At 36.9% G+C, this 18,771-nt stretch overlaps 1 protein-coding gene across 5 annotated transcripts in view; it reads left to right on the forward strand.

Annotated features, from left to right (window-relative positions):
- The window catches only part of EPHA6 (EPH receptor A6), a 743,078-nt gene that overhangs the window by 504,483 nt on the left and 219,824 nt on the right, over window positions 1-18,771 (forward strand). For all 5 annotated transcript variants that reach the window (XM_074361623.1, XM_074361631.1, XM_074361637.1 and 2 more), the window contains 3 exons: window positions 3,782-3,890; window positions 7,593-7,663; window positions 12,008-12,133. In XM_074361623.1, coding sequence (XP_074217724.1) covers window positions 3,782-3,890; window positions 7,593-7,663; window positions 12,008-12,133 — 306 coding nt within the window. The remainder of the gene's footprint in view (window positions 1-3,781; window positions 3,891-7,592; window positions 7,664-12,007; window positions 12,134-18,771) is intronic.

An 18,771-nucleotide genomic window follows, 5' to 3' on the forward strand; every position in this document is an offset into this window, starting at 1 on the left:
TCCTCTTTCTCTTCTCCTGTCTCTTATAAGGACTCTGGTCATCGCTTTGGGCCCACCTGGTTGATCCAGATTGATTGAGGTCCTTAATTATACCTACAAATTCCTTTTTTTGGGTGGAGGAGGGAGGGGATGTCATCATTCGACACACTGTACGTACTATGTTGAATACAGTCCCCGCCCTCATGGAATTTGCAATCTAATTAAAAGACAGAGTACTTTTTTTTTTTTAAGAAATTTCAATAAAACATGATAGAAATATGTGGGTAAAAGTAGTACAAGGGTCTATGGGAACATGTGTCTGGGGACCTAACGAAATCTAAACAACCGGAAAATGACGTGATGCTTAGGTAGGAGGACTGACTAGGAATTGACCGTGAGAGAAAGTTAGGTGCATTGAAGGAACTAGGAAAAATGTAGCATAGAGAATGATAAGAGAAGAATCTGGAGATGTATGCTGGAGCCATTTCTAGAGTCTTGTTAACAAAGTTAAGGGCTTTGGACTCTCTCCTGAGATAAAGTCGGAGCCCTGTAACTGACCAACATGAATACAATCAAAAGGCCAAAATTCTCTCTGTCAGGACCAAAAGCCTCTGCACAGACCCTGAATTTTCCTCTTATTTCTTTATGGCAAACCTTGTTCTTCCCAGTGTTTGATTGCTGAATGAATAAGCCAATATCATAGTAAAACTGCTCTGAAAGGTTGTGCTAAGGATATTTAGTTCAACTTTCTCATTTTACACACATGAAACAAAGGTCAAGCAAGGCTATGATTGTTCTAGAACACACAAAACAGCCCCTGGCCAGTTATGATGTTAGTGAAGAGGGTGCAAGATAGTGACAAAAGTATGGGCTTAGAGCCTGACAAATCAGGGCTGAGTGGCCAGTTTTCTTGTGTACAAGACGTGTGACCTCAGACAAGTAACACAACCACTTAAACTAGGAATAATGATAGTACCTACCTATTAAGATTGTTGTGCAGATAAATTTGATAATGACTTTGAAGCACTAAGCATAATTCTAGGGGTAGTTTACTATTAAATACATAGTGGCTTTTGTTGATGAGGATGAAGAGATTCACAATATTTACATAATCATCCCAGCCCCATCATCCATAGAATTTTACTCCTAGTGTAACAGTGCATCACATTTTATACTCTTATTTTCAAATGACTTATTGCATATATATATATATATATATACATACATACATACACACACACACATATATATATATAATTCTCAACAGAAGAGTATTTAGAATTCCTAGTACAGAGGTTTAAGAAACAATTATGCAAAATAGGCATTTTTCAAAATGTCACAACTTAATATTGTTATCCAATTAAAATTTTAATTGAAGCAAAGTTCATAAGCATGTAATCACACGAGCGAAAAAGAAGATGTATTAGTAGAGCTGGCAGTTTACTAGGCAATTATTTAAGTTAAACAACACAATTTTCTATAACAAAGTAATCTGATTTTCCAAAGGCACCCAATTACATAATCTTCTCCATCTGAGCTTTGAATACATGGTCTCAATAAATCACTTGCTACCTGGCTACTGTGAAAATAACATGCTCTAGGTTTAAAACTCTTGAACTATATTATATATTTTATAAATGTAACAATTGGTAAGTAAATAATGTTTTCTTTTTAAATGCCGCCTTCTTTAAATTCAAAAAGTTAATGTTGTTTCCTATAACATGTATTCCTTAAAATTTGCTATTCAATAATTTTCAATGAGAAAATGTGACATTTTAGAGCACACATTAATTCCCATGATATCAGTGCTATTTGGAAGATTAGGAAATCCAGTGCGGGCCAAATAAAAAATCTTCAGTACATTATTTATTGGGTAAAATGTAACTATTTATCTTGTCTCTGCACAGATTATGAGCTACAACTCAACACTGAAATAGATTGCCTGAAATACCTTGATTTAATCAGAGTGACCAAAATCTAATTTCAATGTTTAGTAAATTTCTTACTAAAAACTGGACATAAGTGACTTATTTTTATTTACATTTAGATTTCCTAAAAAGCCTCTTAAATGCTGTAACTTGTTTCTTACTGACTCAACAATAGTGTTTAAGGTTTAGACATTCTCTAGTAGATATGTCATTTTTATGAGAAAGTTATTACTCTGTATATTAATTTGCACATAGTATACTACATACTTGATTCCCAGAAAAAGAGCTACTTCTGTGGAAGCCTGAAAGTATTCAGGTATAATAAATTTAAATTATTATGGTAGAGAATTAAGTGGTTTGCTTTTCAGTTATATTCTTTCTTTGATTCAGTTTGCTACTTACAAGTGATTAGATTAATGTTTTGATAGTAATCAAAATAGAAGTCAAGCTTTATTCAGGTTAAGGGATAGTGGAGGTACTGATTAATTTAATAGTTTGTAATATTGATAATTAACTGAATTATTATAGCGAGTTATAGCATTGGAAGGAGAAATGAAATAAAAATCTAAAGCCTGGTTTCTGGTGATGGTCATGTGTAAGCTGGGTCAAGTTCTTTAACTTCTCTGGGCTTCAGTTTCCTTAACTCTATTATTAGGCAATCGTCCATATCCCATCCCATAAAAGTATATCTCATGAAAACTTCAGTAATACAGAGAACAAAAAGTATTAATGAATTAAATAAGCTAAGATATTTTTAGAAGATTCCTGGCCGGTTAGTGAAACATGCAGCAAGCACATGTTTTGATAGTTTTGTCAGTGAGAGAAGTAATATGCTATTACCAACCATAGTCGGTACTTTTCTTCAAACAAGGAAGGTTTTAAATGTCAGTTTTTAAATGATTGCCAGTCAAACATCTAAGCACCTACTGTGTACAACCTTGTGCTGCAGAGGGTGAATTCATAACTGACGTTTGAATTAAGCTCTATGAAGTTTAAAGAAGTTCATTCTTAAAACAAATTATGCAGTAATTTTCCACTTTGTGAATACAGGCATCAAAACTATGTGTAAAGCCTGGCTCACTGGCATATGATCAGGACACTCAGGACAGCTGTTCTCTTGCTCTCTGGACATCCCCTGCTCAACCAGTCCCTGCTTTCCCTACACCCTACTTATGTGACTACCCAATCCTCTTTATTATTGGGCTTAATCAGTAACTGCCCATGTGCTTGCCCCTGCCCCAGCTGCTGGTTTCCCTGGTAACTGATGAGCCAACCTGCCATCAATTCCCCCTATAAATGGTAACCACACCCCACCCCCACCTCCTGGCCTTGCAGTGAAGGCTGCTGCATCCTGCCTGCTGTCTGCCTTACGGGGTGGCGTGTCACTCCAGGACTGCTTCAGATTTGTAAGATTCCCTAACAATAGACTATTGATGTCTCTGTCCCCTGACTCTTTCTTTGGTCTCTCAGTTGGGCAATTACAAGGTTAGCAGGCTTACAGTGTTCGGCCCAACAGTTGGCAAAACCATTTAAGGAAATAATTCAGCAACTATATAAACAAATTCCTTTAGTCCATCTGCCAATCTAAGTTTGCAAAACATACCTAATCTTAAAACGAAGGATACTAAGAATCCATCTACTTTCTTGGTATTTTTGTGAAAAAAGAAAAAAAAAAAGGAAAGGTTATGCTGTGGGTTATGACCTCAATCTTCAGCCCTCATTTTGGGTTTGCATCTTAAGACAGCAGATAAAGGGCATATATGGTGGGGGTTTTGGAATCCATTACCATGCTTTCAAGCATGTACTAAGTTGTAAAATAACTGTGGTGGTGAAATATCACCCAGGGAAATGCGCGTGTTGTTTCTGTGTTTCAGCTTCGGACATGGCGGCAGAACAGGGGCAGATACTCGTGATAGCCACCGCGGCTGTGGGAGGATTCACTCTCCTCGTCATTCTCACTTTGTTCTTCCTAATCACTGGGAGGTAACGGAAGCACACCAGATCATTTCTAAGATTTGTGAATAGCCATTCTTTTTATATACACTGTGTATTCAAGGGCTTTTAAACTTAACAAAGTGTACCTGTGGGAAAAAAAAGGATCAGGGCAGATTCCTCTCTGACAGTGAACTTTATGTGGCAACAGAACCACTATGGCTGGTTCTCTGTGTTAGCAGGTCCCTGAATATGGAAGCAACCAGAGACTTGATAAAAACACTTTGAAAATGATGAATGATAAAATCCTACGTACTAAGTTACTTCTGAATTTTTTCTTTGCTACAGTCACATTCTCTCACAAAGGGAATTTTGCTTGGAAAAAAGTATTTCAACAGAGATACTGAACAATTTATATTAAAGTGTTTTATAAATACAGTGTTATAGAAATGTTTTATTTTAGCCATTAAATATTGAAAGTATCTATATTACAATTGTATTATTGGTTTTATAAATCAAGTTACTTCTCCACTTAAGAGTAATATGGATAAAAATTTAAAATACCAATAAATTAACTGAGCAAAAGACTTCAGTTTGAATCCCGACCAGCTGGTGAAAGTGCTTTGTCCCTCTAAACCTTAGATTTTTATTTTTACACAGTTTGGTGTGACAACGCGTTAAAATATTTATTGACTTTTAAGTATATTAGACTATTACCATGAGCCAGCTGTGACAATACAGAGATATGAATGAAGAAAGTGTGTATGAAATTATTTAAAAGAATTAGTTTTATTTTTTATTTAGCCCTTGTTATTTGGCCCAGACTTTTGTCAGAAATTGTGAAATCTTCATATTCTCAATGCTGTAAGGGGAAAACATTCCATTTAGATGATCAACAGTGGCACAAAATATCTTGAGAGTTTCCTTGATAATCTGAAACACACATACTGCAAAAAATATCAGTATCATGATTTAAAACTGTGGTAACAGTGCCAGCCAAATAGTACACATCCTAATTGACTCTAGTACACCCTGATATTTGGTAATTACCAGAAATAACATATAGCTACCTCAGGGCCAATAGTTCAATGAACTATGAACACCCTTTGTTTTATTCATTTTTTGAATTCTTACATACCAATATTTTATTAAAATTTATTACAAAATTATAGAAGTTATGCATATATGGAAAAATATTATCTGAAGTGTTGACAGCAGACTAAAAGTATAGACCAATAAATTGATAAATACTTAGAAAGGCACTTATCCAGTGTTGGTCCCTGAGGAAATTTAACTGTTACCTACCTGTTAAAAGTATCAGATTTAGTTGTAACAAATCCACTTTTACAAGATTTATCAAGGAACAAAGAAATACATGAATATTCTAATGTGGTTACATTGAAATGGTGACTTCCTCATGAAATCAGTTGTAAAAGGGGCACATTTACCCCTATGTTTACTTAAAATTTTCAAGTGTATAAATAGACAGTATTACTCTTTCAATTAATGGAGAGTGTCTGAGTCTCCTGCTTTAGGAGGCTGATTAGCTGATAGAAGAATGCTAGCTATACTAAGAAAAAAAAATTGATAAAGAATGCAGGAAATAATGTTGAAGTCTTCCTGTTGGTTGGGCCTGTTGTGGTACCACAATCAGATACTGCTGCTCAGCACTCTCCTGTTCCTCTCCTTGAACCTAGACCTAACCTCTCTCTGACAGCTCTTAGCCATCATTACAGCTTTGATACTACCATCTTTTCCAGTGGACAGGAAACAAATTTTGAAGTCTCTAAACTAACCCACAATTAGTTTGAAAACACCATATTCAATACCATAGCCTACAAATACCAGATATGACCTATAAAAACCTTAATCACTAACAGGGGACAGCTTATAAAATAAACAAGCAAAAGTACTGGTGGAAGAATAAGCTTCTTTGCTTAAAAAAAAAAAAAAGCTGAAGTTCTGATTCTATCTAGAACTCCCTTGCAAGCAGACGGGACTAAAAGACAGTAATGGCTAGGAAAGGAAAAAAGAAGAAAATTTCACTGAGAGAATTAAAGATCTAAGTCTGGTAAAAGGAAGGAAAGAAGAGAATAAAAGAATTTTGGTGCATGTGAAGTCACAATGACAATTTGGACAGGTAAAAAAAATTAAAATACCAACACTTTATGGGTTGCAATAAGTTTAGTCGACCATTATAAAAATGTTATGGAGAAAAACTGTATTTTCATTGCCATTTATAACATGGGTACTGCCCATGCAGTGTGAATTTGGGGACATTGATATCTTGATAATACTATGCTTTGCATGGATAAAGACAATCAGTTTGGAGCCCAGAAAGTTTGTTTAATTATTTAAGTATGATAAGGTCCTATAAGGTGATCTTAACTCCAAAGACACAAATTATGTCATGTTAACTAGGCTGTGATAATTTAGATGTGATGATTAATTTCATTCGGAAAGATTCTTATTTTCTTATTTGAAAGTTTCTTTGAAGAAGTTTGGAGAATTTTCTTAAGTATGATTTCATTTAAACAGCAGTGTAATATTTATCAACAATTTTAAAAAGAGCCTCTAAATACATAATGGAAATTGATTCAAATGATATTTTATTCAATAATGATTCAATGCATAGCAAAATTGGATGTAACTTTTGAGTTATATTTTATGTATCTGTAGAACATGAGTTAAGGCCTTATTTCCTCAGAGTATTTCAGTGAACAGTGATTTAAATAGGACATACATATGTGGAAAAGCATTTCATTAAAATATCAGAAAATATTGCCTTAACACATAAATCTGACAAACTTAAAAGAAGATCTTATAGTCATTGTAGGCTAAATAAGATTGGCCTAATAAACTTGAGAGAGAGGCTCATCTGTTATCTTTATTTGGGATTCCTGAAACAGAATTTGAATACCACTTAAAAAGAGAGTTTAATAATGATGAAAAAATTATACTAGATTATTTTCAGCTTTGAATTTCTATGTTTGCCAATTTATATGACATCAGAAACTGCTTTAACTGGAGAAAACAATTTCAATTACATAAGTTAAAAAAATTGATTTTGAAGCACCTCTTAAGCACTTTGCTAGGGGAGCATTCATTGGAAATTATGTCATAGGACTTGAGGCCAAATTCACATTGAAAGATTGGATTGTGCACCACAGATGTATTCCATTTAATCATTTGGAGTTAGCAGTTTGATGAACTATCAAATCATATGGATATTAGTGAATTTTTCATGTCAAAGAAGTCTTAGGAGATAAGCACCTACCTCTGTTCTTCAAAGCACGATTTTTCCAAGAGAGAACAGAACATACCTCTACTACATCTCTGATATTAAAAACAAACAAAAACAACATGCTGTTTAGCACTGAAACTGGAAGAGAGTTGTCTAAATTTCTGAGATTCTGAATCAAAAATAATTTTTCCATTTTGACTTTTAATGCTTTTCATTGACTAGCTATTAGAAGCCAATAAGGAAGAACTTGATGGTTATTGCTGGTTATTAAATATTTTCTAAGATTCCTATCATTTGGATCAATAAGTCCACTTGGGAGTATTTTACTCTTATGTGGGGCTAATTTTGATATAAAAATAAAACCTTCTGTGGAGTATTTTCACATGTTACAAGGGTGTTCTTAAAAGTGGTCTTTATGATAAGAGCTTTGCCCATGGGTGAAATGCATTTTAATTGGTTTCGGTTGGTATCCAGCATAATTCTTAAGAGTCTGTTTACCTTTCTTAAAGGTGTCAATGGTACATAAAAGCCAAAATGAAGTCAGAGGAGAAGAGAAGAAAGGACTTGCAGAATGGGCATTGTAAGTAGTTCAGTGACTCATCCATTTTTTTCTATTGTTTCAGCACTTAAAGAATTAGTTTTAAACTTCTATCCATTGAGTTGAGAAAACCAAAGAAATACACTTCCAACCTTTCAGCACTAAGACTTTTCATCTGGTTTCTAGGTTTGTTAATGGAAGTTGCACCTGCTTCTCATTAAATGATTCTACCTTTTTCCTAATTCTGCTTTCTGGAAAACAACAGAATGAATATGCTAAAAATACAAGATGATTGATGATAATCTAATTATTTACCACTCACAGTGGCTCCAAAACGTTAGTTAGTTTTATTTAGTGGAGCATTAGCCATAGAAATATTAAGGAATTCTTATTCTTTCTTGTAGGGACTGTCATTTAACATATAACAAATCAATTTACAATTCAGTAACACTAAAAAAGAAAATCAGCTCCTTAACTTGTAGAATATGTATGAAATCCTTGAGCTGACTACAAGGTTATACTCATTTGAAGGATCTCTTCCCAAGCAAGCTGTAATTACCAGTATAGTTGGTTTGATAATTGCCACCTTCTTCTCCCCAACGCCCACCTCCACCTCCACCTCCAAATTGCAGACTGCTTTGTCAAGACAGTTTCTCAGTCATGAGACGCTGAATTAACAAGAAAGGGATGTTCTCTAATTAACCACAGTATAGAGATAATACGTGAGGCAAGTTGTTTAACTATTTAAACTCTTCTTCCATTTCAAATTAAGCTGAAGTAATAAGGGGCTTTTCAATCTATATAACCCCCCAGGGGACAGAAAGGATTTCGGTGAGGAAATTATAAACCAGAGTGCTGCTTGAGGGCTATTTCTAAAGGTCATGTGGTTTCTCAAAGAGAGGTCTAAGGACCATCTGCATTAGAATGTTCCATCCTTACTCAGACTCAGAAGGTCCAGGGCAGGGCTAAGCACAAATGCATTTTAGCAAGCTCTCCCAGGTTGTTCTTTTGCACAAAGAATTTGAGAAACTACCCTAGCTGGGAAGGGAGAGCTGAGGCAGCTGATACTAGACTGAAAATAATGTAGACAGATGCAGAAACCTGGATCCAGACACCTGGACCAATGACTTATGCTGAGCAACCTTAAGATTCGCTGCAGGACTTTTAGTACTGAAATGCAAAAGAAAAAGATGCTCCTGAGGTATTTATTAATCTGTTTTCTAACCAGCAGTTTAGCATAAACTAAACCAGATGGGCCCAGCAAGAAACAATGAAAATAACCTGAGGCAGACAAGGAAGTAGAAGAAAGGTAATAGATGTTTAAGGAAACAAGAGTACATTAAATAAGTAACCAGATATTCAAAACTGGAACTAAGTTTGGTGTTTTTTTCTTCCCTATACTATATATACTGTATTTACAAGAAAAATAGAGTGATGCTGTTGCCAAGTCCAAATTCGTTCTGCTCACTGCATGACAGGCCAGTAAATCCAGAGATGAGGTATTGGGGCAAGGAATAGCGACTTTATTCAGAAAGCCGGCAGACGGAGAGGATGGCAGACTAATATCGTGGAGAACCATCCTGCTCTAGTCAGAATACAGGCTCCTTTTATACAAAAAAAACAAGGGAAGGGGTGTGGTTGATTGTTGCAATATTCTTGCTGCAGGCATTCTTTGTTCTTGCAGCCATCCCCATGGGCCAGGTCATGGTGTCCCTGTAAACCTCCAACAAAACAAAGGTTATTCTCTACTACAATGCTAACTAATCAGTTTGTTCTGTAGAAATGTATATTACTTTTTAAAAATTGAGTGGTTGAATTGTTAAAACCATGTATGAGTTAATAAATTACATCTGTTATCTGTGCCTAAAGTAATGTTATCAACATGACCACATATCCTGTTAGATACTGTTAATCATCTAATAGTAGCCACCAGATTTGAGTTTCTAGTATTCAATCTGAAATCACAACTCCTACTATATTACAAAAGTATCATTAAGAATATGAACTAGAGGTACAAATGATCTGTTCTCCTTTCCTCCAGTCTAAAGTTAAATCTTGCCTTTAGAAAGTCAAGAAAAATATAGCATTTCAGAATCATTGTCAAGTCTATCTAGAAATATGCCATACTAGTGCTATTTCTGGAATTACTAATTTCATGAGTACGTACCCAGTACTAGAAGACAGGAGGCAAAATTAATGAAAGAAGACAACAGGCGTAGAACTCATGAAACAGTTACTGCTAATAATCTCATCACCTCCTGTCAACTCACTTTATTACCTTTCATTGGTTTGCTTTGAGATTTTCTTGCAAGAGCATATTTCTAAGGAGACCTAGACAACGCTTATCTCAGGGTGTCGTATGGCTTTCAAAATCTAAGAAGCAACAAAACCAAATATTTTTCACTATGCCACAAATTTAGCATTGATCTTTTAATCCCTACTAATTCATATTCTACAAAAATGTGTTGTGTGCTTATTGCCTGTAAAACCATACCTCAGGTATTGGGAAAGATGCAAAGATGTATAAGAAATTATCTCCTGTTCTCCAGGACCTAGCAATCTAATGTGGAAAACAGAAACCAATGAGCAAAACAGAGAAAAATCCACAGGCAGTCTGTGACTTCCTTACATAATGAAGAAGTTGAAAATTAATATGCAACCAGGCTTTCAAGTTTTCCAGCCACCCCCCTTCGTCTTCCTAACTGCCCACAGGCTGTGAGCACTCCACCCCCACCAGAGAAGGAGGAACAGTTACAAGGCCAGTGATCAGACTTGGACCTTTGATTCTTATCTGTGCCTCCAGGACAGACAGTGTGCAATCTGACCATGGAAGCAACTACAAGACCCAGGAAAGGCCTGTTATCCACAGTGTAGTGGTCCTCCCTGCCACTGTGCTGTGGGGTCTATGCTTTACTGCCCAAGAGTTTCTGGAAGAAGAGAGACTACAGGACTGGGACATGAATTCAGGAAAACCTAGTGCCTTAGAGTACAGAGTCCAGGAGGGACGCTAAGGGGCTTGCTTGTTTGAGGGGAAGGCTTATGCTTCGTTTCCCCCAAGCCCTGAGCTATGTCAGTGTAAAACGTGTGGGTGCTAGTGGCTAAGTGAGCTAATTACATTTTTTACAGAAATACAATAAAAATTTTTTTTCTTCAACTTGTCAGCTCACTCTCTCTAAAACCACCAGGTCATTTTATATCAACAGTTAGGTAAATAAAATGTTGATTCCAAGTATTCGAAGTTTTGATGGGGATGGGGTGGGGTGGGGGGAGAAGGGAGACAGGAAGAGAAGACAGAATTGAATTTAAGTGATTAACAAGAATGACTACCTCAAAAAATGAAACAATCTGCTAAAGAATGGGCAGAGGACCTGAATAGACATTTTTCCAAAGAAAGCATACAGGTGGGCAGCAGACACACGGAAAGATGCACAACATTGCTAATCATCAGAGAAATGCAAATCAAAACCACAATGAGATGTCACCTCACAGCTGTTAGAAGGCCATTATCAAAAAGACAACAAATAACAAGTGATGGGGAGGATGTGGAGGAGAAGAAAAGCTCATGCTATTGGTAGCAATGTAAATTGGTGCAGCCATAGTGGAAAACAGTATGGAGGTTCCTCCAAAAATTAAAAATAGAACTACTGTACAATCCAGCAATTCCACTTCTGGGTATTTTTCTGAAGAGAACAGAAACACTAAATTGAAAAGATGTATTCACCTCCGTGTTCAAAGCAGCGTTATTTACAATAGCTATGATATGAAAGCCACCTAAGTGTCCATTGATAGATGAATGGATAAAGAAGATGTGGTATGTATATGCAATGGGATATTACTCAGCCATAAAGAAGAATGAAATCTTGCCACTTATGACAACATGGTTGGATGTAGAGGGTGTTATACTAAGTGAAATAAGTCAGACGGAGAAAGACTGTATGATTTCACTTATATGTGTAATCCAAAAAATAAAATAAAAAAACAAATGAACGAACATTACAAAACAGAAAAAGACTCATAGAAAACAAACTAGCTGTTGCCAAAGTGGAGGGGAGTGAGAGGAGGAGTGGAATAGGTGAGGGATATTAAGAGATACAGACTTACAGTAAGTCATGGGTATGTGATGTACAGCACAGGGAACATAGTCAATAAAATTATAATAGTTTTGTATCATGGCAGATGGTGACAAGACTTATTGTGGTGATCATTTTGTAATGTATAAAAATATCGAATCACTGTGTTGTACACCTGAAACTAACATAATATTGTCATTTATACTTCAGTAAAAAAAATGACTACTTCAGTACATCACACCTCATTTTAAATAGTGACAAGATGTGTGGTTACTAGAATACTCTTGAACTAATTCAGTCTTTTGTTTTGTGGCAGTACGCTTCCCAGGAATTAAAACTTACATAGATCCTGATACATACGAAGACCCATCCCTAGCAGTCCATGAATTTGCAAAGGAGATTGATCCCTCAAGGATACGCATTGAGAGAGTCATTGGGGCAGGTAAACATAAAATCTACACTTTTGAAGATACGGTTTCTTAGCGGTTTTGTAACTGGTTTATCAACATAATATTTTAAATCTTAGCAGTTTTAGTCATTGAAAAAAAATTTTTAATGAGAAGTAAAATTATCTTGTATATATATTGTTACTGTTTTAAAAAGTATTGCAAGTGCCCAAATTCAGTTTCCAAACAATGAGAAAATCCACGAAAGTTATTTTTAACATCCTGTAGTCATTCTTTCAGTATTGAGATAAATTACAGTGAAACTAGAGTGAATCAAGAATTTATTTTGAAAGAGCAGCTTCAGGAGTTTGTCATAGGTTATTATATATTTACTTGAGTCCTAACATCTATAGGCATATACTATAATTAGTATTCACACTGATGACCTTAAGGCCCTGCAAGATCTAGAAGTGTTCTGAGAATCATTGATATACAATTAGGTTCAATATAGTTTTATATAATTTTAATACAAATTAATAATTTTCCCTCTATATCATTCAACTATTCTGGATAAATACAAATTTATTATGAGTGAGCTCCCAAGAATTTCTTCTGTATGTTACTTAGGGCAGAGGCCACACCAGTATAACAAAGAGATCCAGGATAAAAATGTTTTCCTCTTTCAAGTCCTTGACCCAGGGTGAGTAGTCCATGCTGGCTCTCATTCAGGCGGTCTTGAAAGGACCCAAGTTCTTTCTATTCTTTGCTTTGCCTTCCCCTATGGTGTCCTCCTCCTCTGAACAGTCAAAGCTGGTCACCAGCACATCTTCCTTCTGGCCTATCAGAAGGAAAGGAAAGTTCAGTCTCTTTGTCTTTAGAGTAATTAGCTTTGTCTTTAAGACAATAACCTGGAAACTGCAACCATGTCTATTCACATTTCAATATTCCAAATACAATCACATGGGTACACTTCAATGCAAGAGAGTTTGGAAATACAATCTCTGACTGGGCAGCTATGCAGCCTAAAAGTGGAGGGGGAATGTGCTACTAAATAGAAAAGAAAGACTGGATCCTGAAGGGGAGTACTAGTGTCCTCTAGATGCTAGATATCTGTGTAATCCTTTACAGAGAGCAGAATATACCATTCCATCTGGGTATCATGTCTTTGCAAAGGTCTAAAAGGCTTTTTTCTTCCAAAACCCTTCACCAGAAGGACTGACCACATAATTTGCAGGGATCAGTGAAAAGTGAAAATATAGAAAATGTTAAAAAATGATTAAGAATTTCAAGACAGTGACAGCAGAGCTCTAAACAAACAGCAGGGCCCTCCTAAACTCAAGGCTCCACGTGACTCTGCCCATGAAGCTGACCATTTTCCAGGTGCACAGAGAGCTAGCACCACATCAAGAATTCCGGGGATGTTTGGAGAAAGTCCTACTTTATATCATTTTATTCCCCATGCACAATGGATCATCTCGTCTCCTGCATGGCCAATTCTCCCTCTGAAATCTGACGTAAGGGTCCTATACACTTAAATCTTACTGCTTGGAGCCAAAGAGGCTGTCTTACCAGAAAGATTAAGAACCTGGAATAGAACCAGATCCTCTATTCCATTCTGCTGAACATAAAGCATACCAACAGGCATTAAGGCATAATTGAAAAGAGTGATTGCATTATATTCATTTAGTTTGGAGGTTTATTTTCTTAAGACAGCAGAGAAACAGAAAAGAGAGGAGGCTGAATAATTTCACTGCACCCTACTGCTTTCTTCCTCTGGTCCCCAAGAAAAAGTGGTGTGACCTTTTATACTGCATTGTTCCATTGCTTCTGTAGATACAGGAATTAAACACTAATGTCTGAAATCATAATATTGAGAGATAAATCAAGTATCTGAGAGGTAAACTATCAAGTTAAAATGCAGAACTTAAAAGCTGTGAGTTAAGTTCATTTAGTGCCTTACTGAGGAATATTGCCCAAGAGACAGCCTCTCAGATAGCTCTGAGAAACTGTTCTGAAGAGGTAATGTTAGCAGATGGAGGGACCCCTAAATTAGGAAGCCCACCAACGTGTGGGTTCTTGCCACTGGCTGTGAAAGAATTCGCACAGCAGAGGCAGAGGGACAAAGAGAACAACCATTTTATTGCTCAGACGGGGAAATGGAAAGAAAGTGCTTGAGCAGAGAGAAGGAAAGAAAAGCACTTGAGTGAGGAGAAGGCACTCGAGTGGGAACCATCAGCCAAGAGGGGCAATATGGACAGCTCCAGGCCGGGCTGGGCCACATGTACTCTCATGGGAGGCTTCTGCCAACATATCTTTCTTCCTAGTGTGATGGAGCCAATCAGCCCTTGTTCGAGTCTTTCAGTCCATGTATGGGCTTTTCCGGTTCTTGTCATGGCAGTCATCAACTGTCATGGTGCTGAGGGCTGTGTCATTTAGCATGTTAATACATTACGGTGAGGCTCAAGGTCCACTGGAAGTCAAATCCTCTACCATGTTGAACTGGGTTCTAAACAATTCTTGTTTCTTCTCTGCAGCTGCCCCCTGAGACTTAGATAAGAGTAATTGGTTTCTATTCCAGAGAAGGGCAGGGGTATGATCCTGGGGGCAACAAACAGCCTTGGTAACAAAAAGGAAGGCTGCTTTTAATCAGAATGCCTGCAATCTAATGCACCCAGCATTCCTAAAAAACAAACAAACAAACAAAAAAACCATCTCCTAAGATTCTGTTCAGCCATGAAAGTTTTAAGAGGAAACACAGGAGTAATCTCAGTTAATTGGTGAGATAGGGGGTCAGAGTCGTCCATCCCCCAATGCCTGCAGGCTTTTCCTAATCAACTGCTTAAGCCTGCTCTTCTGTGATGCTGAGAGGCCTTGGAGACTTCAGCTTTTCTATAAACGTGAGTCAGGGATTGTGGGCACACAGAGTCCTGCTCCCTTTTAGTAAGTGGGAAGGTCAGGATATATGTGATTTTGGCAAAGAGTGTATGTGCAACCAAGTACACATCTCACATCTCACTAGAAGGTTGCTGCTAGTCACCTGGAACACATGTGGTTAATTTAGTGCTTTTCTAAGTATGGGAAGATACAAGAATCTAAGTTCATAAAAAATTTCTCCATAAAATATGTAACTGTCTCCAAGCCCTGTTCTGCCAGTTTTCCCAGGGCACAGAGTGCCTCCTTCCTGACTTCTGCCCTGAAATCCTTTCAAGACATGTCAAAGGCCAGCAGCTGCGGTGGCCAAGGACTCAGTCCTTGTAGAGCCGGATGGCTAGTGTTATGCACATTCTTTAGTTGGCAGAACAAATGAAGAAATTCAGTTTTTCTCTAGTGTTTTTTTTTAACCAAATATCATTTTGTCCTAAAAAAAAGTATGACAGATATTGCCAAATCAAACAATAACTATTAAAGAGACTGTTTTACGATCATATTCTTCCTGTCTAAATTCTAATAAGTCATAATGGTTTTCCTTTTATTTGGCAAAAATGGAATATCTAAACCATGGGGTTAATACTATAAGTCAGTGTCTCTTTTTTGTATTTATTCATCTTTGACTATTTCAACTTTCAAACATCATGCTAAGTGACCTTTTACTGTCCATTTCAGAAAAATCATATAAATAAAAATGCTTTATGAGAAAAAACTGTTGTAATGCAACATCCCTCTTTGTGCCCCTGGCCTGTACTGCTCTGTTGTTAATTAAACCCATTAGGTCTTGTTCCTAAAACTCTTATTTGCATATGAAAATATAATGAATATGTGGACATTCCCCACAGCAGCAGTGTGGAAAAAGCAATGTTCAATCAAACTAAAGGAAAATTAACAGAGTTTTATACCATCCATGACATTGTAGGGGAGGAATGTTTAAGTTTACAGGCCACTTTGAGCTAAGAAGAGGGTGGGCCTGGGGTTTCAAAAGAAAGGAAGATAATTCACAGGGGGATAGGAAGAGCAAATGTTTCATACACAAATTTTGCCAAGCCAAACTGACCATGGAAGGCAGAGAGGAATGTGATCCCCAGACCCACTCCCACTTTCCTGCACAGGCTGATCATTCCTAGGACTTACTCTCTCTAGTCATCTTTGGTGATAGCTCTTCCTGGACCAGGCCCTCTATCCAGATGCTTTTAGACAGTTAAGGGGATGGCATAAACCACTCCCTGAGTCTTTGGGGCCTTGATTTTTGGTTCAAAATAATCTACATGCCAAAGTGGAACATTCCGGGGCAGCCTGCCCTGAACCCCATTAACATAATTGCACGACTGGTTACTTGCCCAAATTTTTACTGTAAATAGTTTCCTTAAGTTGTCTCCTACCTTTATTTTTCCCCACCCATTTGATTGTTTCTTCTCAAACTCTACTTCTTCACCATCTGAGTGCATTAGATATTCCCCTTGAAAGTGTAAACTAAATGCTTTAAGGGGCAGTGTAGATGCTGTACAGAGGTGAAGGGGACTGGGGGAGATGGGAAAGAAAGGCAAAACACCAGGTCTTGGTAACTGTCAGGTGAAAGATACCAGGTCTGACTAAGGCATTGAGAGTAGCTGTAGACAGGGATACCTAGATTCACAATTCATTGCTGAGGAAAAATCTACAAGACCTGCAGGGCTTTTCACAAAGAAATAATTAAGAATGCTTTTTAGATCTCCAGATGGGAGACACAATATATAATCATTATATATTTCTTAAATGTGTTATTAAAAAAATGAACCCCAAAATAGTTACGTTAAAATTTTGAGAAAGAAAAGGCCATGGCATATCACACCTAACCTGTGACATTTCTAACATGTTCACTGAAGAATGTTTATTAGATGGCTAATATCTACTTATATAAAAAGACAGTGTGCTAATTAATTAGTTTTTTTCATATTAAGTCACTATGCTTATTAAAGACATATGTCTTCAATATATCTTTTGTAGCCTTTGTCCTGGGAATTTCAACTTTATAACCATCCAAATATTATGCAGTAAATCCTGAGAAAATTTAATTTATCCATTACCCCAAAAGGGGAAGGGAAAAACCTCAGTCTTGTCTTGCCCGAAAGAGAAGAATTCAGATGGAAGAAGTGCATAGTGCTGTGGGTAGTGAAAGATTTTTTAACGATTTAATTAGTAACGCAAAAGTACACCTACAAGAACAGGAGGTGGGCTGATCCAAGGGTGGGTAACAATGGTCTTTTTTTGCCCCTTCTCTTATACCCTCGCTTAGAGGTGGTCTCATGATTGATTGATGGCTTTTGTCCCTGGAGTGCTTAGTCTTGCTCCTTCCCCTTTGTACATGTCCTTACCCATGATGCACACAGAAAAACCCACGGCGGGGGCCTAAAACGCAAAGCTTATTATATTACAATGAGCATTGGGTCATGTCTGGTTAGGTCCTTATCAATACTGTGCAGTCACAGCCATTGAGTTCTAATTGATTTCTTGCTGGCACTCATTTAGAGGAACTAAAGCCCCTTTATGCTGAAGACAGCATGGGCATATCACCATCTTCCAGACCATCTTCCCTCTCCTCCACCTTATCTGCCCGGTGCCCCCACTTATTTAACTACCTAACATATCCAGCGTCTAGGCTATATATATATTCTTAAAAATCCCTGTCTTTCAGTGTATATCTTACTGGGTTTTTTTTAATAAGTTTCCTAGAGCACTTTTTGTATATCACTATTCTGAATAGTAGTTGCAACTTATCTTTGTTCATCAATACAGGCTTCAATTTCCATGAAAATGCACATTTCCATTTAAATGAAGTGAGGATCTCTGTTGCATAGGAGCCTATCAAGATCATCTATCTCCTTTGACTTTTTGCATCATAAAGTGAAAAACTGTGGCCAGAGGACTGTAAAACAGAAATTCCCAGGCTAAAAGAGCCAGATTAAGGTAGAATCATTATTTTACACATATCTTGAGAGATAATGAGAAAACTAGTAAACTGAATTTTAATCATGGGCTGAAAAGGTCATTGAAAGGCTATCCCTTTCTCGGGGTAGTACTGAACCTAAACCATTAAATGAAAAACTTGCCCAGCAGAGTATGTATAATTTTGAAACATTATTCCATTGAAAAAAAATCATTCTTGCGTCTCTAAGCCCATAGGGCACCCTTCTTATGTTTGGCTTTCCCTCTTTCCATAGCTTCAGTGGAAATGCATAATATCTCCCTGTCATTCATATTCTATCCCTTAATCTATACAAAACTCATCGTTGCTTCCACTATCAACCCTCTCCTCTTCTGGCTTAGTGTCTCCATAATTTTTTTTCATAGAAGAATCAGAAAGTTTTAACTGTTGGTGTCTCAGCAATCACCTGCAGGTAAAAGAAAGTCAAAAAGACAGTAAAAGGGATATAAAAAAATGAGTATCAAACCAGTGATTTATTCAGCCTAGTATTTGGTTCAGGTGTTGCCACCTCCTTTGAGGTCATAGTTTCACATGATAATGTGCAAAGCAAAACGCTTACTCTGCGTACTTTTCCTAATTCCCTGTGATCCCCCAGCCAGCCTCTTCTCTGTACTATAGAATCTATTATATTTTAGCTATCTTAAAGAAATTCTCTCATCACCTTTATTATTTTTGTTCCTCTTCTACAGCTATAGTATGTTTTCTTGCAACATGACAGTGAAAAATGTCAGCAGTATTCCAGATGTGAATCCACAATTCACTCTTTACAAAAAGAATCTTGAATTTATGGCTCATTTC

This window comes from Camelus bactrianus, chromosome 1, assembly GCF_048773025.1.
Source record: "Camelus bactrianus isolate YW-2024 breed Bactrian camel chromosome 1, ASM4877302v1, whole genome shotgun sequence".
In the NCBI taxonomy this organism is placed as follows: domain Eukaryota; kingdom Metazoa; phylum Chordata; class Mammalia; order Artiodactyla; family Camelidae; genus Camelus; species Camelus bactrianus.